Source organism: Geotrypetes seraphini, chromosome 4 (genome assembly GCF_902459505.1).
Source record: "Geotrypetes seraphini chromosome 4, aGeoSer1.1, whole genome shotgun sequence".
NCBI lineage: Eukaryota > Metazoa > Chordata > Amphibia > Gymnophiona > Dermophiidae > Geotrypetes > Geotrypetes seraphini.
Window position 1 is genome coordinate 59,673,614 of NC_047087.1, and position 17,295 is coordinate 59,690,908.

The 17,295-nt window shown below is 39.1% G+C and overlaps 1 protein-coding gene across 4 annotated transcripts in view; it reads left to right on the forward strand.

Annotated features, from left to right (window-relative positions):
* FTO (FTO alpha-ketoglutarate dependent dioxygenase) overlaps positions 1–17,295 on the forward strand; it is a 658,378-nt gene that overhangs the window by 335,147 nt on the left and 305,936 nt on the right. For 2 of the 4 annotated variants that reach the window (XM_033943297.1, XM_033943295.1), the window contains exon 8: positions 73–197. The exons of 1 other annotated variant lie outside the window; for it this stretch is intronic. In XM_033943297.1, coding sequence (XP_033799188.1) covers positions 73–197 — 125 coding nt within the window. Of the gene's footprint in view, positions 1–72; positions 198–7,885; positions 7,990–17,295 lie in introns of those variants that run through there. One more of the 4 variants, XM_033943296.1, reaches the window with a different exon arrangement.

Below are 17,295 nucleotides of genomic sequence, written 5' to 3' on the forward strand. Positions count from 1 at the left end.
GCTTATGGGCTTTAAAAAAATGTTGTGCTTTGTTTTTTTATTTTTTTTTTTCTTCGGCAATTTTTTTTTTAGACACACTTGGTACTCTGTGAAGCCAGAAAAGTGGAATGTCCTATGGAAAAAAGACATGAAATCATAAGCCACATCTTGCCATCCCTAACTGAGCGAAAGGAGCTGCGCAAGGAATGGATCGCAAGGTGAGAACCTTGATAAAATGAAAGAAAACAGCTGAACCGGAAATAATTCTATAATTAAAAACATATGGCCTGATAGTCACTGCTTACCTGGATAAGTGTCATTGGCTGGGTCAGAGCTGCTAAGTTGTCCATTACAGAAGGAGACTTTTGGTTGGGCCTCGATTTAGACTTATATCCCAAAGCAGTGTAGTATTTGTAGTCCATGATTCTTATCTGTTGAAATCAGTACTGCAGGTCCCATAATGCACTAGGATGAGATTGACAGAAATTCAGGACTGGCCAAAAATTCTCCTTCTGGGAATGGATAATTTGGCAGCTCTGACAGGGGCTATACATAGATTTTCAGTCAATGCTGCTGAAAATGTCTACACTGCCCTAGTGCTATCAGGAGCTGGAGCCAAAAGTTAATCAGAGACCATAGTCATTGCCAGTACCTGGATAGCTAGTTGAAAGGATAATGAAAAGGATGACTTTATCTGAATGGTATCTGGGTTATGACACTGAATATTGTGGTTACCTGGGTGATTTCTTGCACTATCTTTTACTTCAGCCTAACCATGGCAGCCAACACTTAAATAAGTACTGGCCTCCAGATTTGAATATTGGGCCAAGAGTGAAATAGAGACAATGATTTTAGAGGTTATTTGAGATAAACTGCTTTCTAATCCTGGCTAAATCCTGTGTGTTGTAGAAGTCATAGTAATGTAGATATACAAGAAAGTTAACAATATTTATAGATTTTAAAGATTTTGTTAGACTATTTTATACAAGCCAAATGGTATGGAAGGAACCATTTTGTTTTGCTATGATGAAAGAGTTCACACCATGTCTTACTTTAGCAGAAGTTCATTGAAACACTGATGCTTTACTCACATTTTATAGTTTTATTTTATATCTGTAAGTTTTATTGTTGAAAGCAAGCAACATAAGCAGGAATGTGCACCTAATGTTACAGTTTCAAAGGATTTATACTGGATCGTTAACATGTCATTGACATAATTTTCAGGTAAAAGATTCTTTTGGTGAGGTAGATGACATAATAAAATACAAATTACCCCCTTCCCCCAATAATTATAATGTAATTGCCACAGATAGATACTCCCTTAAATCAGTGATTCCCAATATTGTCTGGAAGCATTCTTAACAAATATACAAGAGCTCCTTTTACCAAGCTGCTGTAAGTGCTAGCGTGTGCTTATCATACCTTAAAAAGGCTTATGCATTCAGGCATCCTTCAGTAAGTCAAGTTTCATGTTTATTATGGTTTGATAATACCGCTTTACCTTCCAAAGCAGTTTACAACATACAGTTTCTAAATATTATTTTAAAAAGGGGTAGAGACGTACATCAGACATGATACAAAAGGGAAATAGGTGGAGCTATATTTGTTAAATTAGAAATGAGATGGTAGAGGAAAGAAACATAAGGGTGAGGGGAGAAGTATAGGTCGAAGCCTTGGTCTAGATCTTGTACACATCTTTAAAAAGAAAGGTTTGACTTGAAATTGTTAAAGTTATTGGGAGAGAGTTCCATAGCATAGACGCTACCAGTGAATAAATTGTCTTATGTCGTAAAATAACTGACAAACAGAGGGAATTGTGAGAAGATATTATTGGGATGATCGAAGCGTTCTCGAGGATTCTAATGGAATCAGCTATCAATAAATTGAGGATTCATATGGAATCAGCTATCAATAAATGATGGGGAATGGTTGGAATGTATCTTGAATGCGAGAAAAATAATTTTGAATTAGAGAATGACACGGTGACAAAATTTGTCACCGTTCCCGTCCCCGCGGATAACCGCGGGAAACCATCATCATGTCATTCTTTAAGGAGAGAGGGAAGAATCAGAGTATGAATGACCCTCAAGCTTTGCGTTGAAGAATGCTGATGTAGAAGAACTGAGGTTGAAATAGACACTAGAAAATGACATGGGATTATTTCCCGCGGTTATCCGCGGAGACGGGAACGGTGATGAATTTTGTCACCGTGTCATTCTCTATTTTGAATGTAATTTAATAGGATATGGGCAACCAGTGGCCTCTTTTTAGGAGAGGAGTTACGTGGTCAAATTTTTTGGCATTGAAGATCATTTTTATTGCTGTGTTTTGGATTCTTTGGAGCCTCCTGATCTGTGTGCACAAACTGCACACTAAAGATTTGTAAAATATTTTCCATAGAGGTGAAGTGCTAAGGGGAGAAGAGTGGGCATTGGTTAGCGCAGTGATATTATTGCATGCTGATTATCACAGGATTAGCGCATGAATACTTAGGGCTAGATTCTATAAGCAACACCCTACTTGCAGCTACCTGGTGATGCCTAAATTTGGGATCCGTGCCTAACTTTTATTTTTTAATTGATTGAATTAGCATGGTAATTGACCACGCCAGTTTTCAGCCACTAAAAAAAAAAAAAAAATAAACAATTTAAGAGTTTATCACTGAACTCTTAGGATGCTTAATGACACCTAAGTAGAAGAGCCCTCCCATGCCTGAGGAAACTTAATGATATCTGTCTCAAACAGTAGGCGTGGTTATGGGCAGAGAACAGGCATGGTTGAGTTAGGCTTTCTTAGGCGTCTGACATAGGCACCACCAAATTAGGCAAGTGAAAAGCTGACCTAATGGAGTGTAGCCTAAGTTTGCTTCTATAAAAGGTGCCTAGCGGTTGATGGACAACAGTGCCGAGTGGCACTTACGATGTAGGTGCTGTTAGGTGCCATTTATAGAATTTGACCCTTACTGCCTATAAAGTAGGTGTTGGTAAGTGCTCATGTGCTGATTTTTTTTTTTTTTTTAATGGCTGCATGCTAATGGCAACATTAGTGCATGTCAATTAAATAATGCAATTTGAGACATCCATGTAAATGTATAGTGTGTTACCGCTCTGTTAAGTATGTATTCTTTGAACCATCTCAATTGACAACTTTTGTGGCAATGTCTCGTCTGGATGGAGAAAAATTTTGAACCCTATATGATAATTATAAGATCTCATTTTCAGTGCTATAGCTTCTAGCATCTTGCTATAAATTTTATTTTTTTCTTGGTTTTTTTTATTTTTTCGCTATTTCTAAAACTTGGATCTAGAGGGAGGACTTGAGCATAAATAGTTAAATAATGTTTTCTTTACGGGATGTATAATTAATTTTATGCTATTATGATTATTGCTTTCTGTACAAGTGTTATGCTTGAAATTAAATTGAAAATCAATAAAGATTTAATTACAAAAAAAAAAAAAAAAAAATTCAAGAAACCGTCCCTGCTCTAATCAAACAGGACAAGTAGGGGGTCAGGAACACTTATAGTTTTGTGCCACAAAAAAGGAATCCATTTTTTGTATCTTGATCTGAGGAAATAGTAACCAAGAGAGTAGCTCTAGTTAGAACACTGTCTTGAGACTCTTCAAGAAACCCAGTTAAATTCAAACTATGTTGACCAAAGGAATCAACTGTTTCGTGAGATTGCACGTCTACTTAAAATTTAAAAGAAATACAGTGACAGCTAGCACCAATAGAAAGATGAAGAATTTCTTTAAAATATTTTGCAAGCAGGATTTCTCCAGATAATAGATAGGAAAATTCAAAAAAACGCAAGTTATGTCTCTTACTAGCATTTTCCAGCATTTCATGTTTAAAATGAAGCGTCAATAAATACCTAATTGCCAAAGAGGATACAACTTGCTAAGAAGCTACTTGTCTTTCCAAGGATGATAAATATTTCTCAGTAGTAGCAAAATTAAATTCCACATTAGTTAATTTTGATACAGTATCCTGAGAAAAAGTACAAAGTTGAGACTGTCCCATGAATTGACCCCTCCAAAACAACTGCCCGTCATTTCTTCCAGGGGAGTAGGATTAGCAGATGTCCGGATTTCACTAGACATGTCCTCTTTTTGCGGGCTCCGTCGGATGTCCAGTAGGCTTTTCTGATTTGCTTCTGTAGTCCGGATTTTGCCATTGGTGAAGGTGGGGGTGGCAGCAGCAGCCTAAAAAAGAAATCAACCCAGCCAGGGTCGGAGTTCTGCTCCAGAGCTCCTTCCTCTTCCAATAGCCTTCCCATCTGTCCCTTTCCCTTTCCCTTCCACCTGTGACCCTCTTCGGTGACTCTGCAGCAGCAGCAATCAAGACAGACTGCCAATGTCGGGACCTTCCCTCTGCGAGTCCCGCCTATTTGTTTCAACTTCCTGTTTCCGCACAGGCAGGACTCACAGAGGGAAGGCCCTGATGTCAGCAGTCTATTTTGATCGCTGCTGCTGCATAATCACCGAAGAGGGCTGCGGGAAAGGGGGTACAGGTGGAATGGAAAAGGACAGATGGGAAGGCTGCTGGAAATGGAAGGAGCTATTTATTTATTCAGATTTAACTTGCATGCCTAATGTTAAGCTCTATAACCCCTTTCTACCACAAGCTGCACTGGCTGCCATTCGAATCCAGAGTCCTATTTAAATTCTAGTTGAGCTCGAGCCTGCACCAAAGTGGGCAGAGCATACTGCCGCCAATTGTGTGCAACCATCATTCTGTCCACTGTGAAAGCTGATAACAGTAATTTATCTTGAGGACCTTCAAGATCCCCCACTCTGTCACCCAAAAAGGTATTCAGAGGTATCGTATAGTGCATAGGTATCGTATAGTGTATAGGTATCGTAAATTGCTCACATACTCAAAGACTTGTACCCAAAATCATTGTAAATATGAACAGCTCCATCACATATGAATGAATTTTTATTCAATTGTCTAAACTTTACAAGTACAACTAATTGTCATGTAAATACAGAATCATATCCCCAGATAAACAATTCAAAAAAAAAAAAAAATATATATATATATATATATGTAATATATTACAGTAATGGGTTTAGAGTTTTCCTTAGACCACCATAATTAGTTGAGGAGGAATTTTAGAAAATAGAGAATTTTTTATGTTATATTAAAAAAGTAATTAGGCTTAAACGGCCTTCCCCTTGGTATTTTATTTTGAACTTCTAGCTGCTTCACTGGTTAATCCTTTAGGTGTTCAGGCAGGAAAAAGACATATTTTAAACCCAGATATTTGACAACACATTTACAGGGGTAAGCTGCCATTTATGTATTAAGGATTTCTGTTTTAATGCTGTCCGCTCTGAGATCTTGGAAGGTTTCTACTTTATGATTCTGCCACATGATAAATCCTTTTTCTCTCAAAAGTTGATCTTTCTCTTTATAATAGCCTGTTTACATAATTTTGTCTCTTAGTGTATCTCCATGTTTAGGGCCCAATGTGCTCTTATCAACTTTAATAAGAATACAAGAATTATCTTCCCCAGCACAACATGATAATCTCCTGAATTACTTCTCAGGATCTCAAAAAGAGCCAGATTCAGGGATCCCTTTGATCCTTATATTCTGCCTATGTGACTTGTTGTCTAGGTCTTCTACTCTCAATAGACAGCTCAAAACATCCTTCCGCATATCTTTAGAACTGGTCTGTAGTTCCATAACCAGTTCTTCTTGATCTCCAATGCACCTTTCAGCCTCCTCAACATTGCCCATCAGTTCAACAGTCTCCTGCTTGATATCTCGAATGGCCTTAATCTTGCCTCCTATCACCGTAAACTCATTTTTAATGTCTTCAGACCATTTCAGCTTTCATGATCAGGTCCATTGCTTCAGATTCTCGACTCCTGGGTGACCTGCCTCGATTAGACTCATCCTCTGAGGCTCTTTCTCCTGAATCCATGCACGCTAGGCTTGGCATGCCACATACATGGCGAAGGCCGCACTATAGTGCGCACTAGCCGAAAAACTACCGCCTGCTCAAGAGGAGGCGGTAGCGGCTAGCGCGCGTGACATTTTAGCACGTACTATTCTGCGCGTTAAGGCCCTAACACGCCTTCATAAAAGGAGCCCTAAGTGTCTTTATAAAATCACCTCATCAATCCCACAGAAATTGTGGCTGAAAAGAAGCTGTAGAGTTTTACGCTTACTTGAAGCATTATAAATGTTTGTGCATAAAGAGCAACCATATGCATATATATATTTATATATTTTTAATCTCTTTATTTGACATAAACACATACGTTACAAAGAACAGTACAAAAAAGGCTGCAAGGTATAAATCAAAGAACATTAGTCTCAATGGTTACAAAAAGTGGGTACCCAAACATTTTTCAGCACTTATCAAACTTATAAAACAAAACACCTATCTCCTCATCTACCATCTTTACCCCACTCTTTTCACCCCCCTAATCTCCGTAAACTATCCCACGCCCCATATGCAGGTATATTATAAACAAAGTGTGGAAATCACAACGCCATCCATGCTGCACCCAGACTCCGCCTCTGAACTCACCTAGACCTCAGTCACGTAAAAGTATGTCCAGGCCTATCACCAGTATCAATTGCAGTCAAATGTAAGACATTGAAAACATAACTAATCCAAAACCATCTCAATGTCCTTGATGTTCCTTTAATTTTCTTTTAATTTTTTTTTTTTTTTAAGGCCTCAGACTAGCCATTAGGTGCATTATACAGATCGGGATGGTGCGAACAAGTTTGAAAAGGGGGGACTTTTCTCGAAACAGCCAGAAGGCGAAACATGTCGGTCCCTTCCTGATGACTGTATAAGACAAGACTGACTTAAGATAAGTCAATTAAGTTATAATAATTTTAAGAATTAAGTTATATGAGACACTAAAGAAAAATAGCACTGAGCACTTTAAATAAGCAAAATGTAAAAAAAATATACAATGGGGCTAATGAGGATGCCATTGCCATAAGTTTGTCTGGTGACCATAGAAATGCATGGCACCTAATGGCTAGTCTGAGGCCTTAAAAAAAAAAAGTTTAAAAGAAAATTAAAGGAACATCAAGGACATTGAGATGGTTTTGGATCAGGCCTATCACCATGCATACTTTACATGTGTAGCCCATTGGTAATTTTATAAGACTTCTTTTACATGTGTAAAACAGGGTTTATAAAATTATTCTCCAATTGCTTAGTTAAAGGGGCCCAAAGTTAACTGTTAAAACTTGCCTGGTTAACTTTTTTTCTAACTACTGCCAGTTGAATTTGAGCCTTCTACTTCCTAGAACAGTGTATCACAAACTGTGTGCCGCCTGAGATTTCAGGCGTGCCGCGAGACACCCGGGAGAAGGAGAGGTGCGGGCGCTGACTGAGTGCCTACAGGATGTGTCTCTCCTTCTCTCCGCGCGTCTTCCCTTCTGGCACCCCCACTGGTGGCTCAGGGTCCGTCTGGAGGGACTTTGCACATGTGCGAACATCGACGTGAGGTTATCACACATGCATGTGATGTCAATCATATCGACATCCACGCACTTCCAGATGCCTCAAGCCGCAGCCACTACGTGGCTTGACAACGTTTTTGAGACACTCTCCTAGAATGTAGGGCACAGCACAATATTTTTAGTTTTCAGGGATTTTTTTGTTGTTGTTCAATTCATCTTAATGTTCCTTCTAATGAAATTGAGACTTGAGAAGCTTCTAAAGCTGAGCCAGTTTGCTTCTGTGTATGTAAAAATAAATGAATAGTATGCCATTTATTTAGTGCAATGTATCAGCCTCTGTGAAAGAACTTTATCCTTGGCACTGTAGAGAATATTAAGCTTCAGTAATGATGACCCATAATATGTACATAGTAATGGATGGTTAGAGTGCAGTATTAAAAGTACTTTTCTTTGATTACCCTAGATGTGAACAATTCTATGTGGCTTTCCCCTGAGTAAAAGAAGAAACATTGGGGAAATGCTAGAAGACAGTATGATGAAAGTCAGATGGGAGAGACTTTAAAGGTCTGGAATCGCAGGGCAGAATAAACAAAAAAATAAAAAAAAGTCTGTCATCTTAAAGCAAATAAAAGGGAAGAATAAACACCCACCCTGACTGGCACCTCTTCGACAAGCGCATTTGGTTTGTTAGCAATAATTTCCTAACACGCCATATTATCAGGCAGCGTGAGAAGGTTGCCTTGTTTAGGAAGGTGTCTGGTTACAGGGCTTCAGGCCACTAACAATTTAATCAGAAGCTGGAGCCAGCTCGGAAAGTAAATGTAGTCTAGTCTCTGAAACAAAAATGCTGAAGTACTTAAGGAAAAAGACGTAGCAAGAGACAAAGTGCAGGCCCCCCTAAAACTAAACACCTGAATGAAAATTTCAAGAACTTGGGAGTCTTGAAAGCTCAGTAAGTGTCCCTAGAGGATTGAATAACCATAATCCTTTTTTCCTTATTTGATGTTTCCCATCCCAGTAACCTATCCAAGAGTCTCATCCAAATGATCTACATAAACAGCCTGTTACCATGCACCTCACTTTACCTCATCAAAGCTTCAGCTGTCTGTCTGGAATGAAGCATTGACTATGGTAGCTATCAAGCATGCAGTGGTGAAAGTTATTAAACATCCGCTGTGGAGCTTGCAGGGCCAGCCCGTGTTTTAGAGATCAGCCTATTGTGTACTTTGGAATTACACAAGAAAAATGTGCTTGGACAGGAAATAATTAGCACTTGTCAAAGGCCGGGCAATAGGTTACACTATTTTACTTTCAGCAGGCTATCAGGGGATCAGCTAGATTAGATAATAGATTTCTCTTCCCCTTCTCTCTGCAAGTTAAACACAGATGACTCTAATTACCACGCATTGCACATTAGAGAGCACATTATGGATAGTATAACTTCAAGAAATTTAGGTCAAGTAAAAGACGTTAGACAGAAAGTTTATTTTTGCCACCCGTACTTTGAATAATGTATTCATCTTACGGTTCCAACAGCTGCAGTTCATCGTTAACTCTCTCTCCAGTAATTCAGTGGTCCCGTCTCATTAACAAATAATAATAAAATCTTTTATAGCAGATCTTGATTAGGACAGACAAAAATCGTGTTTGCCCAAGCTACTCTTTCACTGTAGTTGTAGCAATTTTTGCCCTCACAAATTCTAACATTTGATGGTTCACAACTCAGTTGTTATGGCAGTGTACAAAAAGGAGTAATATAATTTTGGAAGAGTTGGGGAGAGGAGGAAGAAATGGAGGAATTAATCCAGCTACAAGCTAAAACAGAAGATCCTTCTTGTATGTTCTGAGTGGTACGGTCTATTCGCGGCAGTACGGTTCCCAAAAATCTTCATGAACCACGAATTATAAAATAGCAAAACAATGCATCTATGGGAAAATAGATGTTAGGTTTCAGCCATACTTGTGGTTCCTCAAAACTGTGGAAAGTGAATAATGGATTCTATAGTTAAACCAGTTAGATTTCTGCATGGAAAAGCACTTGACAGAAACCATATAGAACAGTGGTCTCAAACACGTGGCCCGGGGGCCACATGCTGCCTGCCAGGTACTATTTTGAGGCCCTCAGTATGTCTATCATAATCACAAAAGTAAAATAAAACAGTTTCTTGATCGTATATCTCTTTAGCTATAAATGACAATATTATTATTAAGACTTAGCCAAAAGGAAAGATTTATAAACTATAAAGAGTTTTACCTCATGCAAAATTGTCAATTCTTTAATAACACATGAACTATTTTTCAGAGGCCCTCCAAGTACCTACAAATCCAAAATGTGGCCCTGCAAAGGGTTTGAGTTTGAGACCACTGATATAGAACATTCAGAAACGGGTTTCGTTGCTGAAAGACGTTCTTCCAATAACACCAGATTGGCATTACATATGCTAAATTTATCAAAAACATTGAATGATCCAGATGTACAGCTTGAGCATCTATGAGACAGACTTATTTTTTCTTGTTGCATAGATCTTTTTGGACACCTGTTAGGTTACAAAGGTTAGATAGTTCTAAATCTAATAGATGCTGGCACTGTCATCTTGCTGTAGGGACATTGGATCATTTACTTTATCATTGTCCTTTGATACTTAAATTCTGGAAATCCATTTGGGGTCAAATTATCACGATATTGGAAGTTCCACAAACATTATCATATGACAATATTGTTTGGAGCGATATTTTATTACCCAAAAATCCAATTAACGCAAATCAGAACAAATTGCTCCTCATCATGACAGGAGTAGCCATGCAATTGATAATGAAAAACTGGAAAAGTTGGGATAACTTAAATTATAGTTTCTGGTGGGAATCCCTATGCCAGATTTTTACGTTTGAAAACATTAATTCTTTGCAGTTAGGACACAATAGCAAATTCAAGGAAATTTGGGGCCCGTTAACAAAATATTGTAAGATATGAATATGAACTATCATCATTATTATTACTATTATTATATCCCTTTGATTCATGATTGATTGCCATACATATCCAGGAGGGATGGGGGGTGGGTTAGGGTGGGATGGGGGGTTAAAACAGTTTTATATTATTTGTTGGAATAGAGTGCAATATGTTATATTACTTGTTTATTTATGTGTTTGCACTTTGTATTTGATATCAAAAATGAATAAAGAATATATATATATAAAAAGAACATTCAGAATGTTGCAAACATATTTTTTTATTTTTGATACTGCTTGGTGGCCATTTTCAGGCGTGAAAATAAAAGTGAAAGCATAGAAAGCTGATTTTTAAATCTGCAAGTCCGCAAATTTGTGAACATAGCAGCACAAATGGTGAATAGCGTTCATAATTCACACACTTGCAAATATGCAAAATCATAAATATTGGACATATGAATAGCGAGAACGGACTGTATTGAAACTCTTGAAGAGACACTGATGTTTAAGTCTTTGAAAGCTCTCAGCTATTCCTTCTACTGTTAATGCGTGCAATTCTCCTGTTTTGTTTCTTAGCTACTGTAAATTTGTTGCAGGCATCAACGAGATACATGAATATCACATAGTGAAAAGTGAAGAAGATATTTTAAAATAGATTTCATAAATAAATAAATTCCATTGGATCAGAGCAGAGTAGACTTAAAGCACATAAAGCAGGAGCCAGTCAGTTTAAAAGCTGATATTTTAATGAATCTAGCTAGTGCTGCAGCGTTAAATAGACTGACTGGCTATTTGCAAGCCTGGCTGTGAGTCTTTTGCTATAAGGGAACATGATTTCACCAGCATGCCCTTTTAAGCAATACCTTTTAATCAGCTATAGTTTATACTGTAATACCCTGTGGGTTTCCCTTTTCATGCACTAGTGTTTCTGCATAGTAATTGGCTAAAACTTCTCTGTCAGTTTGTGTTATAGTATTGCAGTTCACATCATCCAGGAATGTGTTTGCTGTTGTGACCTGCCATCTCAGTACAGAAGAATCTCTTGAACAATGCCATTTCAACATGTCTCTGAGAGATGTCAATGAATCTATATAGAGTGGTAATGATCAAAAAATACCTTGAGTAATATGACAGGAATATGTTCCAGGTGTTAACAGAAATGGACAAGGGTTTCTAAAAGTTTTGCCTTTGTTCAGAATGTATTATAGTGTCTGATGGACAAGTTCTTATAGCTGTTAAGGAGCTGCTCGAGCCCTTTGAACTGACCCCATCTTGACCTCTGCTCTTCAAAGGTTAGTCCTCAGTTAATAAAGTATGGCAATCTCAACACTTAGCAGGGAGAGGAGAAAGAGAACAGCTGTGGATATGGTTCTCACTGTGCAAACTGCTGTAGGCTTTATAGGGTCACTATACTGGTAATGAAAATTATTACCAAATTACATGGAAGTTTAACTGCAGTAGTGTGTAAAGGAGAGTTGCCTCTAATGTATTCGATTTGATAAATGAAGTGTGAAGGAACCCATCTGGCTCCTGATAGCCCTTTTACCCCCCAAAGAGAAGCATTTGCAACTAACCATAGCACCTCTAAGACCAGTGACCCCAATGGGGAATAAAGGTAAATTAGGATATGGCAACAGAAAAGGAAACTATTTTAGCTAAATCTGGTTAATTTTCTAAAACCTTGCCCAAGCATCCCCTGATATTTAGTAAAAGCCTTTTCATTTTTTTTAATGGTGCATGAAATCTGCTGCAGATATTCCTAGAATATATGTATAAAAATGTTTTGATTATAGTACAGTATTGTCGTTTTTTTCATGGTTCATTAAAATTTGTCACTGAGATCAGTTTACCATACCTGGTGATGACTGTTATCATAACTGAGAAATAAGCACAGCAAGGTGCACAGTAGCCTTTGGTCTGTAAGAGGTTAACACCTTTTTTATGTTAACAAGGGATTCAGTGAAAAAGAGCTCACTGTCATTGTTCTATATTACATATAATTTATTGCCTTTGGAAATTTTATGAATGGCCATTATATTTCACATGTTTAAAGATTTTTAAATTACGATATCTAAAAGATAAGATTTAACCTGTGAGAATAGCAAAACCTTTCTGCTGTTTGGGTAGTGGTGGTGGTAGAACAGATATCATTATTGCATTTATACAGTAGACTCTCATTTATCTGGCACCCTTGGGAATTGGTGGATACCGGATAACTGTAGTTTCTGGTTGCTTGAGAGTTACTATAAAAATAGTTTGGTATCCCTTCCTATCTCATTCTTCCCCCCCCACCCCCACTTATAGGTCCAGCATCCAAGGCATCTGATCCTGACAAAACCCCTCCTTCCCTCCGGCCCCCTGAAGCAGCAGGTAGTCGGTCCTGACAATCCCTTCCCTTCCTTACCCAAAGTAGTAGAGCTGGTCCTCATGACAACTCCCCCTCCCTCCTTTACCCAAAGCAGCAGAGTCAGTCTTGACAACCTCACCTCCCTCTCTCCCTCCCTTACCCAAAGTAGCAGAGCCGGGCCTGACAACCCCCCCCCCCCCCCTCACTTACCCGAAGCAGTAGCAGCACTCGGTGAGCAAAGGAAGCGCTGTAAACATGCTGCTTCCAGCCAGTCCTGGCAGGGCCTTTCCTCTGCCGCGTCGGAAATGAAGTGGCAGAGGAAAGGCCTTGCCAGGGCTGGACAGAAGCAGCCTATTAACAGCGCTTCCTCTGCTCACTGGCTGCCGCTACTGCTTCAGGTAAGGAAGGAAGGGAGGAGGGGTTGTCAGGACTGGCTCGCTGCTTCGGATAAGGGAGGGAAGGACCAGCTCTGCTGCTTTGGGGGCTAGCTGCAGGGAGGGAGATTTGTGCCTGCCGCAGATGCTTTGGGAGCTGGAGGAAGGGAGATTTGTGCCTGCCGCAAATGTATCAGGGGCTGGAGGGAAAGAGAGAGCGGGGTTGTTGGGTTAGGAGCATGACTTTGGATGTTGTCTGAGGAGTGTGGGAGACATATTTTTTTGCCGGTTGGTTGAGAGTGTCAGTTAGTAGAATACTGTTTAACTGAGATTCTATTGTATTTTTTATTTGTAATGTTTTTTTTTGGGGGGGGGTTGGGGGGGAATATTTTTATTGAAGAAGCAAGGCAAAGAGAACAATCATCACACAATAAAAAAAACAATAGAATCATAGTAACAAAGAAGCAACTACAGCGCATGACAACCTTTAACAATACTAACAAGAGCAATCTGATTAAATCCCCCGCACTCTCCAGGTTTTAATTTTTTATAGAACCAGAAAGGAAAAAGAAAAGAAGAAAGAAGGGAAGAAGTAATTTTTGTGATATAGTTTGCCTGGGGCTCTTGATTAGCAGTATTAGGGTCTTTCATGTAGTGTTTTAAGAGGCTTATTTACTAAATTTTGCTAAGCAGTTATTGTGGGTGTTAATGTGCACCTCCAGTTGAGGACATCTTGTTCTAATGGCTATTGTATGTTAAATCCAGGCAGCATGATAAAAATCCTATGATTCCTGCCTACTACGAATAGGGGTGGAATCTGGGCAGGTCATGGGCAGAGATGGGAGCATGGCCTGCTAGCACTTGGGGTGTTCTTGCTTGCTATCAGTGAAAGGTCACTTGGACACACAAAGTCAGAGGCGTGAAGAAAGTACAAGAGATTTATTACAGCATACCGGACTCTAGTGCAGTTAACAGCCTGCCTACTAGAGTGTCAGAAACAGGAAATACACGGTCTTTTATGCCCTTTTTTGCAAGCTAATATATGCAAAAACTACAGTTTTCATTTGTTACTTCTATAACTTTTCTACAATTATTATTGGTCCTAAGCCAGCACTTATAATAGGTTCAGGGATACAACTTATAGTCCTAAAGGAAACTAGCTCATTTCTCTGCTTATCTAAATCTTACAGCTCTAAATGTTACATGTACAGAAGGGCAGGGTACATCATGGCTCAAACTCTTATCTATTTAGCTTACAATGTGGTAAGGCAGGGTCATACATTTCAGGCAGATGAGGTCAATAGATTGTACAGTTTTCAGCTATGTAGGCCAGAGCAATATTTTAAACAACAGTTAACCATTTCATGACCCTACATCAGAACTGTTGATAGCATGGGTATCCTTAACACTACCTCAAGAAGTGGAGTTAAGTGCAGCCACATTGAAGAAAAGCCATATGTGCTCCGTGAGAGTTACAGAGAAACACTTAAAGACACTGCACACAGATAAGAACATAAGAATAACCATACCGGGTCAGACCAATGGTCCATCTAGTTCCCATAGTGGCCAAACTAGGTCACCTTACAGAAATCCAAGTAGCAGCAACATTCCATGTACCAATCCCAGGGCAAGCAGTGGCTTCTCCCATATCTGTTTCAATAACAAACTATGGAATTTTCTTTCAAAAATGTGCTCAAACCTTTTTTAAACTCATCAACATTAACTGCAGATACCACATCCTCTGGCAACAAGTTCCAGAGCTTAACTATTGTTTGAGTGAAAAAATATATTTCCTCCTAGTGGTTTTAAAAGTATTTCCCTGTAATTTTGAGTGTCCCCTAGTCTTTGTAATTTTTGATGGAGTAAAAAAATCAATCAACTTGTACCCGTTCTATACCACTCAGGATTTTGTAGACTTCAGTCATGTCCCCCTCAGCCGTCTCTTTTTCAAGTTGAACAGCCCTAACGTTTTCCTCATATGAGAGGAGTTCCATTCCCAATCTATTACTAGGTGATGTTAATCTTCATTTGGAATCAGAAAATAGTCAGGAGGTGGATGACTTTAAGACTTTTTTGTCCTCTTTAGATTAGAACATAAGAATTGCCACTGCTGGGTCAGACCAGTGGACCATCATGCCCAGCAGTCCGCTCACGCGGCAGCCTTCTGATCAAAGACCAGCACCCTAACTAAGACTAGCCCTATCAGCATTTGTTCTTGTTCAGCAGGAACTTGTCTAACTTTGTCTTGAATCCCTGGAGGGTGTTTTCCCCTATAACAGCCTCTGGAAGAGCGTTCCAGTTTTCTATTAGTCTCTGGGTGAAGAAGAACTTCCTTACGTTTGTACAGAATCTATCCCCTGTTCTCCCTACCTTGGAGAGAGTGAACAACCTGTCCTTATCTATTAAGTCTATCCCCTTCAGTACCTTGAATGTTTCGATCATGTCCCCTCTCAATCTCCTCTGTTCAAGGGAGAAGAGGCCCAATTTCTCTAATCTTTCGCTGTACGGCAGCTCCAACCCTTTAACCATCTTAGTCGCTCTTCTCTGGACCCTTTCGAGTAGTACCGTGTCCTTCTTCATGTATGGCGACCAGTGCTGGACGCAGTACTCCAGGTAAGGGCGCATCATGGCCCGGTACAGTGGTATGATAACCTTCTCCGATCTGTTCATGATCCCCTTCTTTATCATTCCTAGCATTCTGTTCGCCCTTTCCGTTGCCGCCGCACATTGTGTGAACGGCTTCATCGATTTGTCGATCAGAACTCCCAAGTTCTTTTCCTACGTGTAAGAAGCAAATGCCAGTCCAAAAACTACCACGGCACACTTGAGCATACCACAAGGTCTTAGCCTGCAATACGTGTTAAAGTTTGCCGTAGCTTAATAAAAAGGCCTTTTTTATGATTTAACTGTTTGTAGAATCATAAAGCAAAAGAAAGGAAAGCCAATATTTCAGAAATCTTACTTAGAAAAGTAATAGACACCAATCCAGATGTGAATTTCGTATTCAGAATACTACTGAAAATCCTATCCTAAATAGATTTAGAACAGCCATCTCAAGTTTGCCACCATAAACATAAGAAGTCCCTGTAGGCATATTTGTAGCAAAGAAATAGTATTGTTTAACCTGTTAAAGAAGACTTTTTTTGCAGGGGTTATTTTACTGTATCTTAGAAGTACAGGCCAACTGAAGAGGAGAGATTTTTCTGAATTACAAACTGGGCTGAGTGGAAGTACCATATGCCATTAATACTGGGACATGGTGGGCTATGTGTCTGATATTCAAAATAAGTTTACTAAGTAGAAAATTGGCTTTTGCTAAATACATATTAACCAGCTAGACAAACCATGAGGCTGAATGAAGTTGTCAATGTTCGACTACAGTTGTCCTGGGGGGAAGGCTGGAAGGGGAGGGTCAGCTGTTCATAATGACCTTTGATCTCTGTGCAGTGGCTTTTTGCCAGATTTTGTTTTGTTTTCTGTGACCCTTTCTGTTGCCCCACTTCCATCTTTCACCTGTGCCTCTTTGTTTCTGAGGCCCCTGAAAAAGTGCTTTCCAGATCAATAGCTTCTGCTGCATTAAATGCTGCACTTTAATTGACAGTACACTTTTTGGGAGGTTTTCTCAAAATAGGATTTGGCCTTTACCCCTTGGAAACACCATTTCCTAAGCCTGTTACTCTCCATTTATAACCCTCTTTTCCCCATCTTGTTTCTCCTCCTGTTCTTTTTCTTGAACTTTATAACATAAGAATGTAAGAAAAGCTATACTGGTCCATCAAAAACTCTCCTGTTTTTGACAGTAGTCAAGAAACCAAAAACAAAACTGCAGAAAAATGTAAAGTGCAGGAACGGATATATTTATTTTATGTATGCTGTTAATATATGTTTTTATGACTTTTATTGAATAAATTCCTGCACCTTGTACATTTTCCTGCAGTTTTATGTATTTATTTGCTTTGCATCTTCACTGCAGTTCCTGTTGGGGTTTTGTTTTTGCTTTTTTGCTTTGCCTTTTGACAGTAGTCAATCCATGTCACATATATCCAACAGGAACCCAAAGAACAAAACACATTGTTTTTGCAGCTTTGTGCCAAGTGAAAAAAAAAATAATTTCTCTGACTTGCTTTAAAGGTGGCACCTAATGTATCAGCACCAATCCTTGAGGTATTCTGCTGAGAGAAATTATAATTTAGTCCTGCACTT